Here is a 20,524-nt window from a genome sequence, read left to right on the forward strand (position 1 = left end):
CACCTGTGCGTGAGTCAGAGGACATAATTGACCGTCCCTGCGAGACCCTGGAGGACCTGGAAACATTGAAATGGTGACCAATTCGATTTCATAAACACACACACACACACACACACACACACACACACACACACACACACACACACACACACACACACACACATACTGGACTATAGGGCTGGGAAATATAAAAGGTATATTGTATAAAAGGTATACATTTCTCCAAAGGTATGCAGTTTGACTATATACCCATAGCGCAATATACAGTAGTCATCTTCATCATTGTGCCCACAACTGGGCTGATGATGGTGTACAACACGGCGGTGGCAGCTAACAATGATCTCTCCATGTCTTTCAGACTATGTACCTGCGCTCACTTGGCGGAGCAAATCTAAATGCAGCCATCAGAAGAATGCTGCCTGGTGGGCAAAAATGACCTCTGGTCAAATTTTAGTTTTAAAGAGAGGCTGGGCAAGCGACCTTTCAGTAAGCTTTGGCTGTGTGAAGCAATGATTGGTAAGCTGTTATTGTAATAAATATTTTATTACCATGTACAATGTTAACACTTGGAGCTGTTTGACAACTCTAACCTCTATTATGTGTTTTAGGAGCATGCAGAATGAGGTGGAGGATGCCATTGGCCAGGCGCTGAAATTTGCGTCACACAGACAATTAAAGTGGTAAATGAGTCATTAATGATTTCACCATAACTGCTCTGTTAAAATTATTTTGATCAAGCACTAATAACAATCTTGCAATTTTTTTCTTTGTTTAAAATGGAAGAGGAAAGGAGGAGGTACAAAAACTGTAGTTTAAAATGAAATCTAATTTATGGATCTCATGTCCTGTCATTTACTTGATATAGTAGATAAGGTGTATGATAATTAGTACAAATTCCAGTGATATCTGTGTACAAATTCAAGTAATATTCACTGATTTCATGCAAATATCACCAGTTAACATGATCACCAGCTAAACTGGCACACTGTGGAAATTTCAAAAGGAGAAAATACTGGCATTAGCATTGTTGTCAGAAAAGATAAGCTAGGCATATTTCCTTAATATCTGATTACGCATTGGGGTCATTTTTTTATTTATTACAGTAAATATTAAATATCCATAATTACATTATGGACCTTTAAGAGAAATGTAAGTCATAGAGCTTTTATTGTGACGGGAAAAACGGATGTGGTGAAATGCTGTGAGGTGCCGATGACTGTGCTGTGGTTGAATAAAAAGATGACGTGCAGTGCCGTCTCGGTTCCGAAATCGAAGGCCGTTTTTATTTTATAGTCGATCCTGAGTCAAGGCAACATAGCCTACTAAACTATCTGTCATACTGTTTTGGATATGTTGATATTATTTAATACTGAATTGTTTTAAATAAAGTTTTGTTTTTTCTTTTTCTTTTTTGGGGGGGGTTGGGGTTCACTCGCGCAGAAGCTACCGTAATTGTAAGAATAGACGCCCTAAGAGAATCTGAAAGAGAGTTTTATAATACATCCATGTTTGCAATCCGTTCGTGGTCCGTTTGTGGTTCTTCTTGCGCGTGTGTAGTGCCGTTTCGTGCTCATAGATAAATGCGTGTGTGTCGTGCGGCAGTAGGTAGTACTGCGGCTGAGATGCGGAGGAGGAGTTTTGGATCACTTCCTTTCAGTTGACGTTCAGCTCTGGACCATCCATGCTTCCGACGTGCGGGCTCAATTTATAGGAAGAATACCGTTATCCGAAAGAATGTTTTTGAGACCGAAGACATATACCACATATGATCTTTCGATCGTTTATACTATATTGTAAGGAATGACAGAGTACCTGTGTTGTCATATTTTGGCCTTGTTTCTCTTCTTCTTTTGTCCTCCTCCGTTTCCAGCTGTTATATAAAGCCCACAGTCATACGGAATGTGGTACAGAAGTGATTTAGAAGATGGATACGAATCGAACAAAACGGGTGAGACGCTCATAAGATAACGGCTTGGGATGACAAGATGATGCTTAACGTGCGAACTATAGATCCGATGATTCTGTTTTTAAAGGCCAAGATAAGCAACGGTACAGCAGCTAGCAGAGACCTTTTTTCTATTATGCTGTGATACGTGCTACAAACTAGGCTACATTAACACATCGTATACATTGAGCAATGAGAAAGAAGTGTGTCATGGTTTATTGCTGTTTGATGCAGCCAGTTATGCCTAGCTGCAAGTAAACTGAACAAAGTAGCAGAGTAAGCAACAGCAACTGAGATTAGTGAAGGTATTAAACCTATTCGACCAAAACGAGTTAATGATCAGCCAGGTTGATGTGGTTGAAGTCAATACAAAATCATCAGTATTAATCATTATTTAAATAAGCTTGGCATATACAACAGTATAGAATATCTAGCCTATGTAAGATGAGAAAATCAAATTGATGACGTAAGTAAATCATTTCACTGGTAAATTTCACGTCATGTATCATACAAAACCCTCATCTGCAGCCTAAAGCTTAACTAATTTTTTAAGTTTTCACTACTGCCTTGAATCATTCATTTGGGGAAAATACATTTGTAAATCGATAAGTGATTGCAATAATGTAAGATTTCATACACCTAGTCTTCCTGGAGTTGGTCAGGGGGGATCCACCTGGGCCTGGCAATACTGTACATGATCCTGACAACAGGGGGAATACACAAGAAAATAATTACCTGCAGATAATGAAAAAGCAGTTTTATGCAGTCTTACATAGATCTGAAACGATTAGTGGATTAATTGATTAGTCAGTGGACAGAAAATGTATTTGTTTGAAAAAGTAGAAAGTTCACAGGTTCCATCTTCTCAAATGTATTTGCTAGGGATATTGGTCCTCTGTGGTATTCAACAACATATTTTTAGTTTTGAAAAACCAAAACAAGACTTTTGAATGTATCAACTTGGGCCATCAACTACTGTATGTCAGAAAATAAAATGTTTCTTGCCCTCTGTGAGTATAACTCAATCAAACATTGGCAAGTGGCCCACCTTATAACCCCAATCTTTTTATGGCAGTGTAAACTGTGTAACAGATAGCCCTTTAAAAAATGTTGTTTTAGGCTCCAGTGGCGGCGGTTCTCTAGGATGGGTCTCTGGCCACGAATCACCCTGGCACAGCAACCCCCCTGGCCCTGGGAACAGTATCTCTGGTGGGCGCCGACACAGCACAGTGTCTGACAGTGGTGACACTGGAATTGGCACTTACTGCTCTGACAGCGTGGAAGGTAGGATGTCCCGTCTATTTATTCTGCATTGTTTGTCTCTTTTTAAAAAGGTTTAACCAGCAGGGTTTTATTCACTTAAAGTGATGGTTCGGAGTAATTTCACCCTAGGGTCCTTTGCACCATGACCTCGAGCCAAACACCCCCCCAGAAGCTTTTTTCACCTGGGTCGAACATTGGGAGAGTTAACGTAGAGTAGCGTTATCAGCTGAATAGCTTAGCGCAGGGGCTAATGGATCCGAAGTGTCTCTTAACATTACCCCACTAATAATGCCCGAAATGATACCAAACGTCTACAGCAGTACAAATAGGTTATGCTCTCATAAAACGATGGATTGGAAAGTTTGTAAGTACACCAGAAGTTTATGTAAATAACACTTGCCTGCTGGCTTCTGCTCTCTGCTGCTGCTGCTGCTGCTGTGAGACGAGTGCTTAGGGACGTCTACAAATTACAACACCGAAAAGAGATGCAACAAAAATATTTATTAATTTAACTTATTTTTTAGAGTAAGTGCTGTAGAATAACTAGCAGGAGACAAGTTATAATTAAGGTAAGTTTGGAGACATTACCTTATTTAATCATTAAATTAATAAATATTTTTGTTGCATCTCTTTTCGGTGTTGTAATTTGTAGACGGCCCTAAGCACTCTTACTGCCCGGTAGTAACAGCAGCAGCAGCAGCAGCAGCAGTTACTGGCTCGAGGTCATGGTGCAAAGGACCCTAGGGTGAAATTACTACGAACCATCACTTTAAAGCGTAACTCTGACCATAATGCAACCTAGGGTCTTTCTGTGAATATACCCGAGTCAAACTTTCGCTTAAAAGCATAATTAGTACGGAAACGCCACTTTTAAGATTTACCGTATTCTCGTTTTTCAGTCAAGTGGCCTTTTGAATGGGAGTGCTAGGGGCACTACTATGATCACATCAAAATCACTATTTTTAAAACACTAAGAAGGCTCGACACCACATGAAACTTTGCTCGAAGTATCACCAGGGGCTCTACACATGAACTTGAGCATTGAGAACATTGTTTGTTACACAGAGTTTAACATTGCGTTTTTTTTAAACAGTATTTAAAACAAGGTCAAGGTCAAAACACTATATAGCAGCTGTGAATCAAATAAACGTATTATAAATAATGTTATGTCATTTTTTACTTTTACACTGAATGTTTGCTGCTTCAATCCAGATGGGTATTGGGTATGCGCGACTGAAAAAGGCACATGTTGAGGATGAGGACCAGCCTGAACCGGAGATATCCGTCTGAAACAGAGCTGAACAGTCCGACCAGTGTAATTAATTATGTTATTAATTTGTTTACAATATTTTCAGGCTTCAACCACTGAAAGACAGGGTCAGGGAGAGAAAGAGATTAGTTAGGCATTGAAGTAGGAGAGGAGGACAGCATCCAGACCCCAGTGACACGGGACTAATGAAATACAATATGTTCACGAATATGCTTGTGTTGATGATTCACATTGTTATTATGGTCTCTTTGGCATGTTATGTCTTACAGAAGACTCCAGTTCCAGTACCACGCCTTTGTCTTTCCAGCCACTGTACGAGCATCTCATGGGCCAGGATGATAGTGCCATCCCTGTTGTCCACGCCATGCTGTCCCCATCCTCCTCACCCTACACCAGTTTTAGAAAGCCAGCCACACCGAGCAGCACAGGTCGCTGGAGCAGGTCTTGCCAGCGGCTTACGTCAGACATGTCTCCCCTGGGTGCACCAAGCTGTCTGGATATGAAGGACCATCAGCCCATCCGGAGGTGGTCCTCTCTCACCAAGTTGTCATCTGGGGCTGATAAGAGCTCCACTCGGACATCAGTCGATCAGTACAACCCAGATTCACAAGGCTCCCTGGACAGAAGTCTGCTATATGGGTACAGAAAACAACCTCATGGTTCAAACTTGGACCTTTATCTGCCTATATCTTCCTCCTTGCTCTGCCATACCTTGCTGCAGCGCTCACCAGGTGCTGGCCCCTGCTACCGATACAACCACAGCAGTAGATCCAATGGTTTGGAAACAGACCTGTCCCTTTCCTCAGCTCTGTCATCATCCGTAAAACACAACAGTTTGGACATGAACTATAGTGCTTTACCAGAAGCAAAACTGGTTCGGGGAGGTGCACAGGTTTATGGCCTCAGCTTACCCAACCAAGCAAACTCACTGGGTCATCAGACTGATAGAGACTCCCCAATTCAGCCTGCAGTTCGCACCCAGATGTGGCTGACTGACCAGATGGAGTACAGGCCCAAAGTAGAGGGTGGAGGTCAACCTGGTCAAATCAGTGCTACTGGAACAGAGGGCTGTGGTGTAGATGGGCCGTTGTCATGTCAACAGGGACATCAGCAGGAACTAGGGCTTAACCAGGTAAGAGGAGTATAACAATAACGAAGTGAGAAAAGAAATGAGTAGGTAGAGGAAAAGAGAAAAAAGCGAGGGGATGAAGTAGTTATCCAAGGTTGGCAGAACGACGAAGAGGATTGATGGAGCAAGAAGGTACTGTATATCCTCAAAAAAAGGATATATGTTTAACATGCACAATTCACCTGACTTTTTAATAATTACTTAGTGCCATGTTAAGTTAAAGGTGCCCTGTGGAGTATTTTGTAAACAAACTGGAATATTGCAAAGACTGCGATCAGAATCAATTGATAGACTAATAAAGTAACTGGAATTTACTGATTCAAATGGATTTATATGGAGGACGTCTCAATAAATAAATAAATGAATAAATATACTGTATGCAGTAATATATGAATAAGTAAATTTAATTTGAAATAAATAAATAAATGCTTTACATTTATTTCTACATTTTTTTCCACCTACATTTATTTATTTCTGTCTCCATATGTTAATAAGGTACAGTGCCTTGCGAAAGTATTCGGCCCCCTTGAACTTTTCGACCTTTTGCCACATTTCAGGCCTCAAACATAAAGATATAAAACTGTAATTTTTTGTGAAGAATCAACAACAAGTGGGACACAATCATGAAGTGGAACGAAATTTATTGGATATTTCAAACCTTTTAAACAAATAAAAAACTGAAATATTGGGCGTGCAAAATTATTCAGCCCCCTTAAGTTAATACTTTGTAGCGCCACCTTTTTCTGCGATTACAGCTGTAAGTCGCTTGGGGTATGTCTCTATCAGTTTTGCACATCGAGAGACTGACATTTTTGCCCATTCCTCCTTGCAAAACAGCTCGAGCTCATTGAGGTTGGATGGAGAGCGTTTGTGAACAGCAGTTTTGGGTTCTTTCCACAGATTCTCGATTGGATTCAGGTCTGGACTTTGACTTGGCCATTCTAACACCTGGATATGTTTATTTGTGAACCATTCCATTGTAGATTTTGCTTTATGTTTTGGATCATTGTCTTGTTGGAAGACAAATCTCCGTCCCCCAGTCTCAGGTCTTTGCAGACTCCATCAGGTTTTCTTCAGAATGGTCCTTTATTTGGCTCCATCCATCTTCCCATCAATTTTAACCATCTTCCCCTGTCCCTGCTGAAGAAAAGCAGGCCCAAACCATGATGCTGCCACCACCATGTTTGACAGTGGGGATGGTGTGTTCAGGGTGATGAGCTGTGTTGCTTTTACGCCAAACATAACGTTTTGCATTGTTGCCAAAAAGTTCGATTTTGGTTTCATCTGACCACAGCACCTTCTTCCACATGTTTGGTGTGTCTCCCAGGTGGCTTTTGGCAAACTTTAAACGACACTTTTATGGATGGAATCTTTAAGAAATGGCTTTCTTCTTGCCACTCTTCCATAAAGGCCAGATTTGTGCAGTATACGACTGATTGTTGTCCTATGGACAGAGTCTCCCACCTCAGCTGTAGATCTCTGCAGTTCATCCAGAGTGATCATGGGCCTCTTGGCTGCATCTCTGATCAGTCTTCTCATTGTATGAGCTGAAAGTTTAGAGGGACGGCCGGGTCTTCGTAGATTTGTAGTGGTCTGATACTCCTTCCATTTCAATATTATCGCTTGCACAGTGCTCCTTGGGATGTTTAAAGCTTGGGAAATCTTTTTGTATCCAAATCCGGCTTTAAACTTCTCCACAACAGTATCTCGGACCTGCCTGGTGTGTTCCTTGTTCTTCATGATGCTCTCTGCGCTTTACACGGACCTCTGAGACTATCACAGAGCAGGTGCATTTATACGGAGACTTGATTACACACAGCTGGATTCTATTTATCATCATTAGTCATTTAGGTCAACATTGGATCATTCAGAGATCCTCACTGAACTTCTGGAGAGAGTTTGCTGCACTGAAAGTAAAGGGGCTGAATAATTTTGCACGCCCACTTTTTCAGTTTTTTATTTGTTAAAAAAGTTTGAAATAGCCAATGAATTTCGTTCCACTTCATAATTGGGACCCACTTGTTGTTGATTCTTCACAAAAAATTAGTTTTATATCTTTATGTTTGAGGCCTGAAATGTGGCAAAAGGTCGAAACGTTCAAGGGGGCCGAATACTTTCGCAAGGCACTGTAGAAGGTCCTAGCCTCTACCTTAGCTAGATTCGGGTCTACGACTTTTGCCTTACAGTGAGACATTGCACGGAGGAGCAGCAGGTGACAGCAGCTCTCCTCTGCTCCCTGCTATGTCCACAGTAATATTTTCCTCATTGATTATACATTATTTCACCCACAATCCATTCACTATTAATCAGAATTTTCATTTTCATGACTTTAATGCCACGGATAAACTGCTGGTGGTTGCTATTGCTGAACCCACTGAGCTAGCATGTTGGCTAGCATATGGACATGAATATTCCGGTTTGGAGGCTTATTCCGTGTTTGATCTAATTCGGGTCGGGAGATACTCTAGCCATAGATGTAAAACCTATAAGCAATATTACACAAGAGGGTGTGATTTCACGTTAGCACGGCAGTGATGCGGCTAGCACCGAGGTCCGTAACGTTAAGCACCACTAAAGTGCCAATCCCTCCCTGTTTAGTCAGTCAGCCAACTTAAGCTAACGTTAGCATTGTAGAGATCGTAGGATTTCACAAACTGAATAAATACCGCACATATAAAAACAGCACAGCTTTGCTAGCTCAATCTTTTTGTAACAAAGATATTTGCTGAAAATAATATTTTTTATATCGACAGATTTAGCTCCTGTGCGTCTGTGAACTACACATGTAGCACCTATTTTTAACATAGCGTTGTGTCACCCGCACCAGTGTCAAAGTCTGTTCTCCAATACGATATCTGTTTCCTTATTGTTAAAAGGCTACGAGGGTTAAGGTTTGGTTCAGGTTTAGGTAGGGGAGAACATATCTGGACAGGGAAACGGAGTTAAATACAACACCGGCACAGCTGATGTGATCCAACATTTCAATAACAGTTAACTTCAGAGTGTTGTAAAAAAACAACAACTGATGAATCACTTTATATGAATATCTCAGAAGAGCTTCTGTGTGTTCCACTTTGGTTCCCAACTTATTTTCATGAATACAATTTATGTTTTGATTCAACACCGTAATGTTGACATGGAAATGGCAGTAATACTTAAGTGATGGCTCTGGGTGTGCCGTCATGATGATTTGAGCACTTTATAGTTGAAAATTCCGATTGCCTGGTCGGATCTACTTGTTGTATTTAATGGCATTTTTAATCCCACAGCAGGTCTGCCAGCTGACTCCTGGTCGTAGCCATTATTCTAACTTGAGCTGGTTTGCAAACATCTGTATCACAGATTTGCTAGGGATCGGGATCATTTGCTTTTGTCTGGCTCTCTGATTTGACCAATCATGCTTGCTTTAAACTGAGGATAGGACCTCCTACCTCATTAAAGCGCCCATATTATGCTCATTTTCAGGTTCATAACTGTATTTTAAGGTTGTACCAAAATAGGTTTACATGGTTTAATTTTCAAAAAACACCATATTGTTGTTGTACTGCACAGCTCTCTCTCACTGCTGCAGATCCTCTTTTCACCTGGTTTCTGTTTTAGGTACAGAGTGAGACCTCTTTTCTTCTTCTTCTTCTGTACTATCTTTGATTGCACTCGCACATGCTCAGTAGTTCAGATGTAGAGCATGTCAGCTAGCTAACTCTAGAGACAGTAAAAGAAAGCCTGTTTCTCCAACTTTGGTCAGTTGCAAGGCAGGATTAGCTGGGAGACTTCTAAATGAGGGCGCACATGTAAGTAGTTCTTTTGTAGATTATGGTGAACTTGTGTGTGTTGTAGCAGTGCTTTGCTATTGAGAACGACGTAGCATGCTAGCGTTAGCATTAGCGTTAGCATGCTAATGCTAACGGTTAGCATGCTAACGAGCTAACGGTTGTGGTTAGCCAGCTCATTTCGGACTGTGACGTCACAGTCCGAGCCGATTTTGAACAGCTCACCAGGAGACTGAAGGCAGGACACATTCAGAAACCGTATCTCACTCAAAACAGCATGGATGGATTTTTTCCAAAGTTTGTATGTGTGTGGAAGCACCAGAGACACAAAAGAACACCCCAAATCCCAGAAAAAGTGTTTTTTTCATAATATGGGCACTTTAACATATGGACACAGAAATACAGAAATAAATAAATGTAGGTGAACAAAAATGTAGAAATTAATTTAAAGCATTTTTTAAATTATTTAATTTATTCTTTTATTTTGGCATTTATTTTCTCACTTATTTCTGCTGAATGTAGTGACATTGTCAACTCACCCCACACAAATGCAATGTGTGTGATTTGTAATATTCAAATACATAATTTGTTTGGGTTATGATATAAAATTCAAATCATAGATTTAGCATTTTATACAGTCATTTACTGATCATTAACATGACTACAATCAATTAAGAAATTTGCTTACCCTAACGGGATGTAAATTATAAGCATGAGACACTGATGTAATTACATTATGTCAGTATGTATTTGTACACTGTATGTGTTTAACTGCCTGTGTTTATGTATGTTTCCAGATGCTGATAGGGGCCTCCCTTCCTGTCAAAACTCTGGTGAAGGTTAAAGAGGGGCTGCTGAGACAGAGAGAACTGGAGATAGAAAGGTAGTGTACTATACTTGTGTGTGTGTGTGTGTGTGTGGATGTGTATTTAGCTGTATTATTACAGATAAGCCATCTATAATTCCCGTCCCTCCGTGCTGAGGCCCTGGCAGGTCTGTGACTGTTCCTTGGTGGGACTGGCCTTGGCTGGAATGAAACCTCCTGCGATGAGGTTAACGCTAGTGATGTCCAAATGAAGCTTCATGAAATTTTTTTTAAAATTTTCTGAACCCAATAGATGGCATTCTCTGTTCAATGAAGGATTAAAAACACATTGAATTGGCATTCCTTGAGCCTTTTTCCTAAAACCAAGAGCGCCTTTTAGTTGGGTCAACAAATACAGCTAATGGTTCATGAAGCTTCATTTGGAAATCACTAATGTGGGGCCGACCCTTGACAACCCTGACATGTGTGGAAAAACAGTTGGAATGGCTTATCTTTCCACAAGGGGGAGCTGTGATTATGAACACAAGTGTTTACTGGCCTGAAATCAGCTGTTCTTATTATATTTGATGTGTATGAGAGTGTGCTCCTACAGAGCATACTTTTATACTTTTAAAGCTGTGTTATTTACCAGAACTGCAAGAAAATAACCAATATAGAGCAGTGTTTCCCAAACTTTCAGTAATAACGGTGAGTGCGGCATTTCAGCAGCTGAGTGGCTGCAGCAGGACAGGCTGGGACAAACTGACACAATGATTTCCACACAAAGAAAGAAATAACAATGTAGGGCATATTAGGTTTGTTGAATTCACAACAAGACACAAATAATTATAATTTTGACGTAAACAGTGTTTTACGAAGTTTATAAGCTTTACCCCTAACTTAAAGGAATATTTCACCGTTGGAAAGATGAATATATCTTTAAATTGAGACACTTATGTAGTAGAAATGTGAATTTTTTTTTTTTTTAATTTGTGCCTTCTAGGCCAAGAAAAGACAGAAAATGTGTTTTTGGCTCATGTGGATGAAAGACACCAAATCCCAGAATGCACTTGCTTCGCTGATTTACGAGTCCATTCCCAAGCCACGCCTACCGTTTACAGACATAGACAGACAGTGAGGCATTCAACTCAAGTGTGTTTTATTGTCATTTCAACCATATACATGAAACAAAATTTCACCGTGGCTCAAGTGGTGTTATGTATTTAAAATATATAAAAACAGTATAGGCTCCATAAAGTTCAGCAAACGCATACTAGCATTAGCACTTGGTGGGCTGTAAACACTGAGTATAAACTAAATTTGCGTGGAATGTAGAATGGTCAGCATTTAACAGTCACAAACTCCACCAGCAGTTAGCAGTTAGTTGGATACAAGCACCCCATTTCTGCACCAGTCCGTGTTAACACAGCCCACCTCACGCATATTAATGTTAAAAAACCTCTTAAAGTGAAATTTTTATGCCATGGGACCTTTAAGGTGTTACATCAGTGTTATGTCAGCGGTGCCCTGCAATGTCATGCTGCGTCCTGCTGAACCCTGCAGCTTCCCGCTACATCCAGTCACTGTTCCATTATTAATGTGACTACTATCGCCACTGTTCATCACACCCCCAACCGGCTCGTCAGACACCCGCCTACCAAGAGCGTGGGTCTGTCCGAGGTTTCTTCCCAAGAGGGAGTTTTTCCTCGCCACTGTCGCACTGCTTGCTCTTGAGGGAATTACTGGAATTGTTGGAATTGTTGGGGCTTTGTAAATTATAGTGTGGTCTAGACCTACTCTATCTGTAAAGTGTCTCGAGATAACTTATGTTATGATTTGATACTATAAATAAAATTGAATTGAATTGAATTACATGGCGTTTGAGAAACTGGGGTACCCAACTAAAATGTAAACGCACTGACTGGAAGTCTATTCGCACGTTAGTGGCAAGCATGTGGCCGGTGTCAGAGAGGTGTCAGGCAGGTGTCAGGACATTGGCAAGCGAGCGGCACATGTTCGGCACCCATAGAGAAGCTGTCGAGCTGAGCTGCACCACAGTAGCAATATGTCGGCTGTTGAGAGACGCTGCCTTGATTCGCCGTCAATGGGAGGGGCAAGATTTGCAGGGAAAACCCACAGGAGAAGCGTGCATGTTTTGTTGTCACAACAGGTTAGCTTCTGTTTAAGGATTTTTGTTTAAACACTTTAGATTACAGCCCATAATGTACAGTGTAATGGATGGTGTGTTCTTTTGTACTGATGGTGTACCAGTATAGTACATACCAATACTTATATGTACTGGGGAACAAGATATGAAGTTAATATAATTAAGCCAAAATCTGGACTTTTCAGGAAAGGTGGAGTTCTGCATCACTTCAATCAATCAGACTTTATTTATATAGGACTTTTCATACAAAGTGCTTCATACAACCCCTTTTAATAAATTGGATGTGATTGTATTCTAAATTACCTTTTACCAACAAACAAACTGCATTGTTCCTTTATAATTTGGGGGCACTTCAAATAACTATGACATCTGTGCATTTTTGGAACAAAGAACCAGGGGACCAGTATATTGTTATGTATAGTGGCGGCTGGAGATTGGGAGTAACTAGGCTGGCAGCCAAAAGGCCTTCAGTTGGGAGGGGAAATTCTAGGTGGCTTCATCAGTACCAACGCAACATAAAATGCTCTCAAAAGGCCTGAAAAAATATGTATTTTGCTGTACACTTTATTTCACTGTTTGTAAGCAGAAAGAGATTCTGTGTTTCAGACAAAAGCAGCAGGTCTTGCAGCTCCATGCCCGGATCAGAGAGAATGAGCTCAGAGCGCAGCAGGTCCTGCAGAGCCAAAGGGGGTGGTATGACGACCCCCACATTCAAAATACTAAGGTAACACAAATTCATAATGTGACAATCAAATCAAACATTTTCATAATACAAGTTACAGCACAAGTTTTGATTTTCCAATAGGAATCAGCAATGAGAACTCCATCTGATAGGCTGTGCTGTGATGAAGAACTTGGTAGGAAGCTAGCAGTGGCTGAACTGGAAGTACTCCATTTGAATGAGTTCTTCAAGCAAGTCACACAAAAATATACAGAGGACATCAGAAAACTGGAGGAAAAGGTACAGCAGGCAGAGAATTCAAAATTATTAATACAAAGAAGTGAAAGAAAACTGATGAGCAGAGCAACTATTTCCTCTGATCCTACAAACAAAATATACGTAGGCTTCTTTTACTATTTGAAGGGAAAATAATAGTCTTTCATTGCTTTTGAAATAATTGTATTTACTGAACATAACTTATGTGAACTGATTCAATTAATTGTGTGTTTTTGTACGTTACGTTTGTACATTTTGTAATATCCCTTTATAAATATATAAAGGGATACTCGGCCGATTTTCAACCAGCTTTGTATCTACTAGGTAGTATGTGTAAATGAACTATGGCTAACTTCCCTTCATCTTGCCAGCGGCCAGATCTCCATGCTCATCTCCCAGCAAAATGCTGGTTGTTATTGGTGTAATTTAACTATATTGTAAGTTTCTCAAATGAAACATATTATTGCTCACTTTTACTGTAATACGAGATCCTTTGTTACCAGCTGGCCGCCATATTGCTTTCTGTGACATGCTCGCGTTACATCACCAGCGGGAGCGTTTGTTGGTCAGCTCCTTTTTTCAGTTTTCTCTGGCCATATAGCACCAATTTAAAAAATAATTAAAAGTTTGCACTTTTCTCCTGCATAGACAGCCAAGTTTTATGAAAAGACCCTCTTTCCAGCAGTAAGGTACTTTTTGAATTACATTCAACATTATCATTTTAAATCAGTTTTTTATTAACAGATAAAGACGAGGGATCGCTACATCAGTAGTCTGAAAAAGAAGTGTCAGCGAGAGAGCGAACAGAACCAAGAAAAACAACAACGCATAGAGACACTGGAGAAATATCTTTCCGACCTGCCAACGCTGGATGAGGTGCAGGCCCAGGCTCAAAAGGTACAAACGCATACGTAAACATACACACGCACACATAGGTTGTGGCTACATAGTGTCTGTCAATGTAACCTGAGGGGTGTTTTATACAGAAGGCTTATGAAAGCAGCGGGGTGAAAATTCTTACAGGTGCTCAAACAATTCAGTCTAAGTCAAAAGTCTGAGTATTCAAAAGAAAGAAAATAAATACTTCTTGTACTTAGCCGTGTCCAGCTGTGTTGGGATCCTACCGTCAAAGTAAAATGTAAAGATCAATATGTATATGTATTTTTGGAAAGCTTAATTGGTTAAAGAATAGCCTCGCACTCTAAAATGTAGTACACACCTGGTCTGTTTCATCAAAATTTTGCTCAATTCTGTTCGCCGACTGTTCAGTGACGACACTGGTTATATGTGTGTGTGCTTAGCAGGAGGAGGTACAGCAGAATGCCAAGGATCTGGAGAAAACAGCATCTCGGTTACAGAAGAGCCTCGACGAAGGATATGCTCTGATGAAGGAGAAAGACATCAGGAATGAGATGCAGGCCATGAGGGAAAAGGAGTTGATTGCATCTGTACAAAGGTACACAAAAATAACCAGTGGCGTTTTTAGGTGGATAGAAATGGTGGGGCAACAACTGCTTTGGACAGATACAAAACGATAAAATTACACAAAGTTTTACACAGGTGATAATTTGTCTGAGCACAGATGTGTTCTTCTCCACTTCACCGTTAGTATGCACTGTCAAATAAGCTAGCTGTGTTCGATCTGCCGAGCAAGTCCCATTTTATTCAGTTGTCCTGCTCCTTTTGGAAATTTGGAAATTGGAAAGATGCTTGAGACCCTGAAAGCTTGTTCTTGACCAGGTAACTTTCTCTCCAAATAACACATAGGAAGCAAAAAAGCATCTTCTGTGACAAGTTAAAAGTTAGCCATTGTTTCCTTTTTTTTCCTTCTGGTGGAGTTGCACTTTATTCTGGATGGTTGGAAACGACAATTGGCCCTGCATGTGTAGGCATTGACCTCCACAATCCAGCCCAAGAACATGGTCTTGGGCGCCCGGGTAGCTTAGTTGGTAGGAGGTTTATTCCTCGACGCAGAGGTCCGGGTTTCGATTCTGACCTGCAGTGGTTTCCTGCATGTCTTCCCCCTCTCTCTCCCCTTTCATGCTGTCCTGGCGATTAAAGGTGAAAATGGCACAAAAAAAATCTTAAAAAAACATGGTCCTTCTGAGGACCACAGTAACACCATTGTATGCACACAGTAGTTTCTACATATGGTCTAAGGGCCGATGGGCATAAAAATCTCGACTTCTCCTACCACTATCCTAATGGGGTGTCAAACTGTGACAGCTGGATAGGCTGATTAAGGTGTGAATGGCCAGCTCTTTAGGAAAGAACGCTGTATTCGGCCAAAGAGTGACCCCTTGAGCCATTTGTATTCCACCTCAAACATGAATTGCTCTAAGACATGCTAATGCATCATCAATTTGGTCGACTAAACTTTTTGCCACTGAAAGACTAAGAGTATTATTCTAAGTGTCTGACAACATTATGGAAAGGATCCCTACAGAGATAGGTGTTTTTAAAACCTCTTTAGGACCTTTCTGTTTAATCAGAAACCGCTCTAAAGTCGCTAGCGCTAAACCAACCTGACACCATTTAAAAAAAAACAATACTTTTAGTGTGTATAGAGCCAACATATTTTCACATGTAAATTGGTAAACTATGTGGTTTTTTTTTCAACCAAAACTGGAGTTGTGATTGTTGGAAAAGTGGAAAGACGACCCAAAACGGCTTTTCATAGTTTTACTTATAACTTTAAGTATTACTTAAAGTATAACTTTGAATGAAGTGTATTTTACAGGGCTAAAATCACTGTTTGTTTACATAGAGACTCTATAGCGAATACAATTTTGCGAATGTTTTTGTGTTTACAACATACCTGCAAACTTGTCGCTTTTCGGTGAAAATCGCCCGTTTTGAATGGGAAAATGTCATCCACGTGAACGTGCCTTAACGACCGTTATCTACCGGACCGAATAGCAACGCGGATTTCGGTGCCTTATTTAGATGCCTCCGCTTCTCTCTGATGCTCCGAAAACGGACGTTAGAGTCATCTGAAACATCGCCGCACGGGACGCTAGTTACGGTAACACTACACTCGACCGCAGGTAACGTTAGCCTACCGTTAGCTAGCACCTGGAGTAAACACGGTTAAAATGCTGACAGCTAAACGGTGTAAAAGTGTGTCTGTATTTCACTGGAGAGGATTCCAACAACAGTCTATTGCTGCCGTTGTCTGAAAAACAACACAGATGTTGTGTTGACTTTAAATTCGCCTCGACAGCCTTGTGCTGCATTCAAAGTTGTTGTAAAATACCCTTTTCACATCCAGTGGTTGTTTTTGTCGTTAAACAGGAATTTACTGGTGAAATAAGTTATTGTTATAAGTTATAGTTATAACATTTTTAATAAATCATTTAATTTTGAGCCGACTGTTGTTTTGGGCTCCTTTTTTTTATTCATTACATCAACTATCATGTATATATAAAAGTATTTTTTAGCACCGGGAAAATGTTGTATTTTCCTTTTTTTTTTTTTTTCGGGAAATGATGTGTCACCTTTTTCAGCCCTTCTGAGTTTGCAGGTATGTTACAAAAAGGATCTTACTCTTTAACAGAAACCTCCTTAGAAATCCTCCCCATAATGTTGTCAGACACTTAGAATATTAATCTGAGCCTGTCAGTGGCAAAACGAGCACTTTTGTGAACGTAAATAGAAGCTGCACAATTGCCCTATTAACTTACATTGTACCTTGTTTCACTGATTGCTGACTGCAGCGGTCTTGCTTAATACCGACCAATGTCAAAGATTGTTGTTCCCATCAGTCACTTAGACACAAAAACATGAAAATAGGGTCCAGGTTTAAAAAAAGGGAAGTTACCCTTTAACTCACAAGGTCACATCTTCATCACAATCTCATGGGAATTGCAGGTTTGGGCCCAAAAGCAGATAGACTGATGAGGGGGCAGCAAGAAAAGCCTAATGATTTATTGTAGAACTGACTTACAGATTGAGAGTCCAAAAACAGGCAGATAACCGCACCAAATCCAAAACAATAGAAACGCTAAACACTGGGAGAACTAAACACTAGGAGCCAGGGCTGGCGCGCTTGAACAAAGACGAACTGGCAAAAGACAATGGGAGCACAAAAACTAAATACACAAGGAAATGAGTTGGAAATAATCAGGGCAGGGTAGGCAATCAGACAGGCGGGAAACACGCAAGCAGAGAAAGTGAAGTTATCTGGAACGAGAGACAAGGTGAGTATTTCAACAGAAAATATTGAATAAATGACAAGAAAAGACCTCAGAGCAGGACCTGACAATCTTCACCTCAATTTTCAAATAATAATTTTCAAATAATGTGCGTCCACTGGTGTTTTTGCATTAACTTTAAATGCAGTTGGGCCTCTAAAATGACTTTGCATTCAGTCTTACAGTCTTTTTCAATTGCTTGAGACAGTCTTTTTCAAAACACTACACACAATTAGCAAAACCACACACCCAATTAGCAGAACACCTCAGACTCTTTGCAAAATGAAACACTCTTGCAAAAACGATACACTAATTTATAAAAAACTTATTTTGTTACCATATGAAACACACAAGTTCCATATGACTTAATCCTGTTTGAACCAGATACATACTGCTGTTGCTAACCTAAAACACTTTTAGCAATTCTACTTCTCAGTGATTAGAGTACTTTAAATGAAGTACACAGAGAAAGTGCAAATTTACAATAAGTTCACCACACACTACACTTGACCAATGCTGCAGACTGAGGAAAATATAATTTATTTCTCTCCATATACCCAAATCAGTCAACATGTCAACATGGAGAATCACAACAAAACCTGTCCCAGTTTTCATGCTACTACAGTGGTGTGCATAACACTGTTAGCTCAGCAAACAACAGACAAACATAAAATACGGTATCCAGTACAGGTTACAATCACAAAAATACACAGAAATACACAGAAAAATACTAGACATTATCTCTTCGCCTAGCTTGATCTGGCCAGAGAATTTTATCAACATCACAGGCAATATCCTCATTGGCAAGACAACCGTCTTGAATGTCGAATCCATCCTTGCGCAGCTGCGGCGTCGACTTGGTCACAGGCGTCCTCCATGGCCTCAATGAGGGGTACCTGAGCCTGGGGCCGGAGATCGTAAACCCTCGCGTGAATATGGGCCCCCTTCCTCCTTGTCGTTCTCGACCCTCAATCCTCAAATGTCACAGGGAGGGGTATCAAAAGTGCTGATATGGTGCATACAATGAGCAGCTGATTACTGTAACTGTAGACAGATTTCCTGTTTCCTTGTCGAAATATCCTCATGACAGATGCCACTGTATATCTACTAAGATTTGGCTGAACTCTTAGTCCAGCCTCCCTCAGCGTCAATCCGTGGTTCACAACATGATCCACTAGTGTTGCGCAACTTTCATTTGATAAATTTGGTCCTCTTCTTCTTTGAGCATATTCTCCGGCTTCAGGTCTTCCTCTCCCTCTCCCTCTCCCTCTCCCTCTTCCTCTACCTCCACCTCGGCCTCTACCTCTGGATGGGCCTCTTCCTCTTCCTCTACCTCCTTCTCATCCTCTGTGGATTCTCCCTGTCACTCTCAGTCTTTTTCTTCTGACTCCTTCCATTTTGGTTGAGGGCAGGTGAACTTACCTGCTGCATTTTGTATAGTGCTTAAACCTGATTGGTGTGTCTACAATTAAGCAATCATGTGTTTTCATACCTGGTGGCTGTGTTCAACCAATTGGTTCATGTTCATTTGAATGCCTTTGCTTTGAAATTGCAAGGAAATTACATCATGATACATTTCTGTGTCAAATGCATACAAGTGTGTTTAGTGTTTTGCAAATCACTGTGTGTGATGTTTTGCAAAAAGTGTGAAGCTGACAATGTGCTTACAGTTGTGCAGATCTAGGCTAGTGTTTTGCTTCTTTTAATTTTAGTGTGTAAGCAATTGTAAAAAACTGTAACAAACTCCTTCGTCATGCTGCAAACTGCTGCTATCATACTCTTACATGTACATGTCTCTGTCTCTTTCTCTTGGTCTCTCTCTTTGTGATTGTGTGTCTTGGTAAAGCCTGCAAGAGAAGGTGCAGCACTGTTTGGACGATGGGGTGAGGTTGCCCATGCAGGACCTGAAACGGCTTGAGGTGGAAAACACTCAACTTTTAGAGCAGCAAGACAACAGCAGCAGGGTAGCATTGTAAACACACACATGCACAAATGAATGCACACAAATAAACAGGCAACAATACATTAACATGTTTTCTTTGCTCCCCACCAGCTGATTGAGCATCAGAAAGAACGGATTGAGAGACTGACCTTGCAGCTAAAGGTAGGTTAATAAACAAATCCACACACTCAGAGAGTTTCTCAACCTTGGGGTCATGTTCTTGAAACATAATAAATAAGTGTGCTTAAATTTAAAAGCAACCTGTCACCACAACACTGGTCAACTACTATACAGTACATCTAGAGGTGGGTAGACTAGCCAAAACCTGTACTCAAGTAAAAGGACTGTTACTTTGTAATAGTAGTCCATCATAACAGCTACTCGAGTGAAAGAAAAAAAGTAGGCTACTACTAACCCTGAAATTCCACCAGGCACAGATGTGCAGCGTTTTTCTGTTCCGTCGTTCACCATGCGTCATACCACACCAGGAGGGTCCTTAGTAGTGGAGCGTCTTGCATGCCCAACTCACAGACTTGATTGTTTTGGATATTTGTGCTTCTACCATAAATGTAAGTAGTTTACATAGGTAAATGTTTTTTTTTTCCATTTAGTCCAGTTATTAACAATAACAATAGTGTAGTCATGTGATATACATTTGGAGGCTGCACAGGGTAGATAAGTGCACAGGTACATGTTCTAGCCCTTCCACTCCCTGCTCGGTCTGTTGAACACCCCACGGTTCTGTTAAAAACAGACCTGGCGTGTAGCTGCAAAGGGGCTTGGACTACAGTGACAGCAGAAAGAGACAAAATAGATAAGGTGGTTTAAATATTCTTTAGCTAAGATAGGAAAGACCATGTACAGAACCCAGTACAAACATTGGATAATAATTGAGAGTTGGAGCCTCACTGTGATGACAAAATAGGCTAAAAGCAGTTTATTTTTCCAGCAATACACATATTGTGTGCTTAAACTGTGTGTTGAGCTCTCTGTTTTAGTTACAGAATGAACTTCTATCCCGTCTTTGTTGGGAGTCGCACATGTGCGGTAGCTAGGTCAGCACTACAAGCTAGTCAGAAGCAGAGTATGAGGGTGTGCAACAC

The 20,524-nt window shown here is 40.6% G+C and overlaps 1 protein-coding gene across 1 annotated transcript in view; it reads left to right on the forward strand.

Moving 5' to 3' along the window:
- The first annotated feature begins 1,467 nt into the window (after positions 1-1,467).
- The window catches only part of cep85l (centrosomal protein 85, like), a 31,554-nt gene continuing 12,497 nt past the window's right edge, over positions 1,468-20,524 (forward strand). Inside the window, 10 exon segments of the mRNA XM_039781977.1 lie at positions 1,468-1,948; positions 3,065-3,229; positions 4,748-5,610; positions 10,175-10,260; positions 12,956-13,073; positions 13,155-13,310; positions 14,031-14,183; positions 14,588-14,742; positions 19,326-19,443; positions 19,533-19,583. Of these exon segments, the coding sequence (XP_039637911.1) occupies positions 1,900-1,948; positions 3,065-3,229; positions 4,748-5,610; positions 10,175-10,260; positions 12,956-13,073; positions 13,155-13,310; positions 14,031-14,183; positions 14,588-14,742; positions 19,326-19,443; positions 19,533-19,583 (1,914 nt within the window). The 5' untranslated portion in view covers positions 1,468-1,899.

This window comes from Perca fluviatilis, chromosome 18 (assembly GCF_010015445.1).
Source record: "Perca fluviatilis chromosome 18, GENO_Pfluv_1.0, whole genome shotgun sequence".
NCBI classification, from domain to species: Eukaryota; Metazoa; Chordata; class Actinopteri; order Perciformes; family Percidae; genus Perca; species Perca fluviatilis.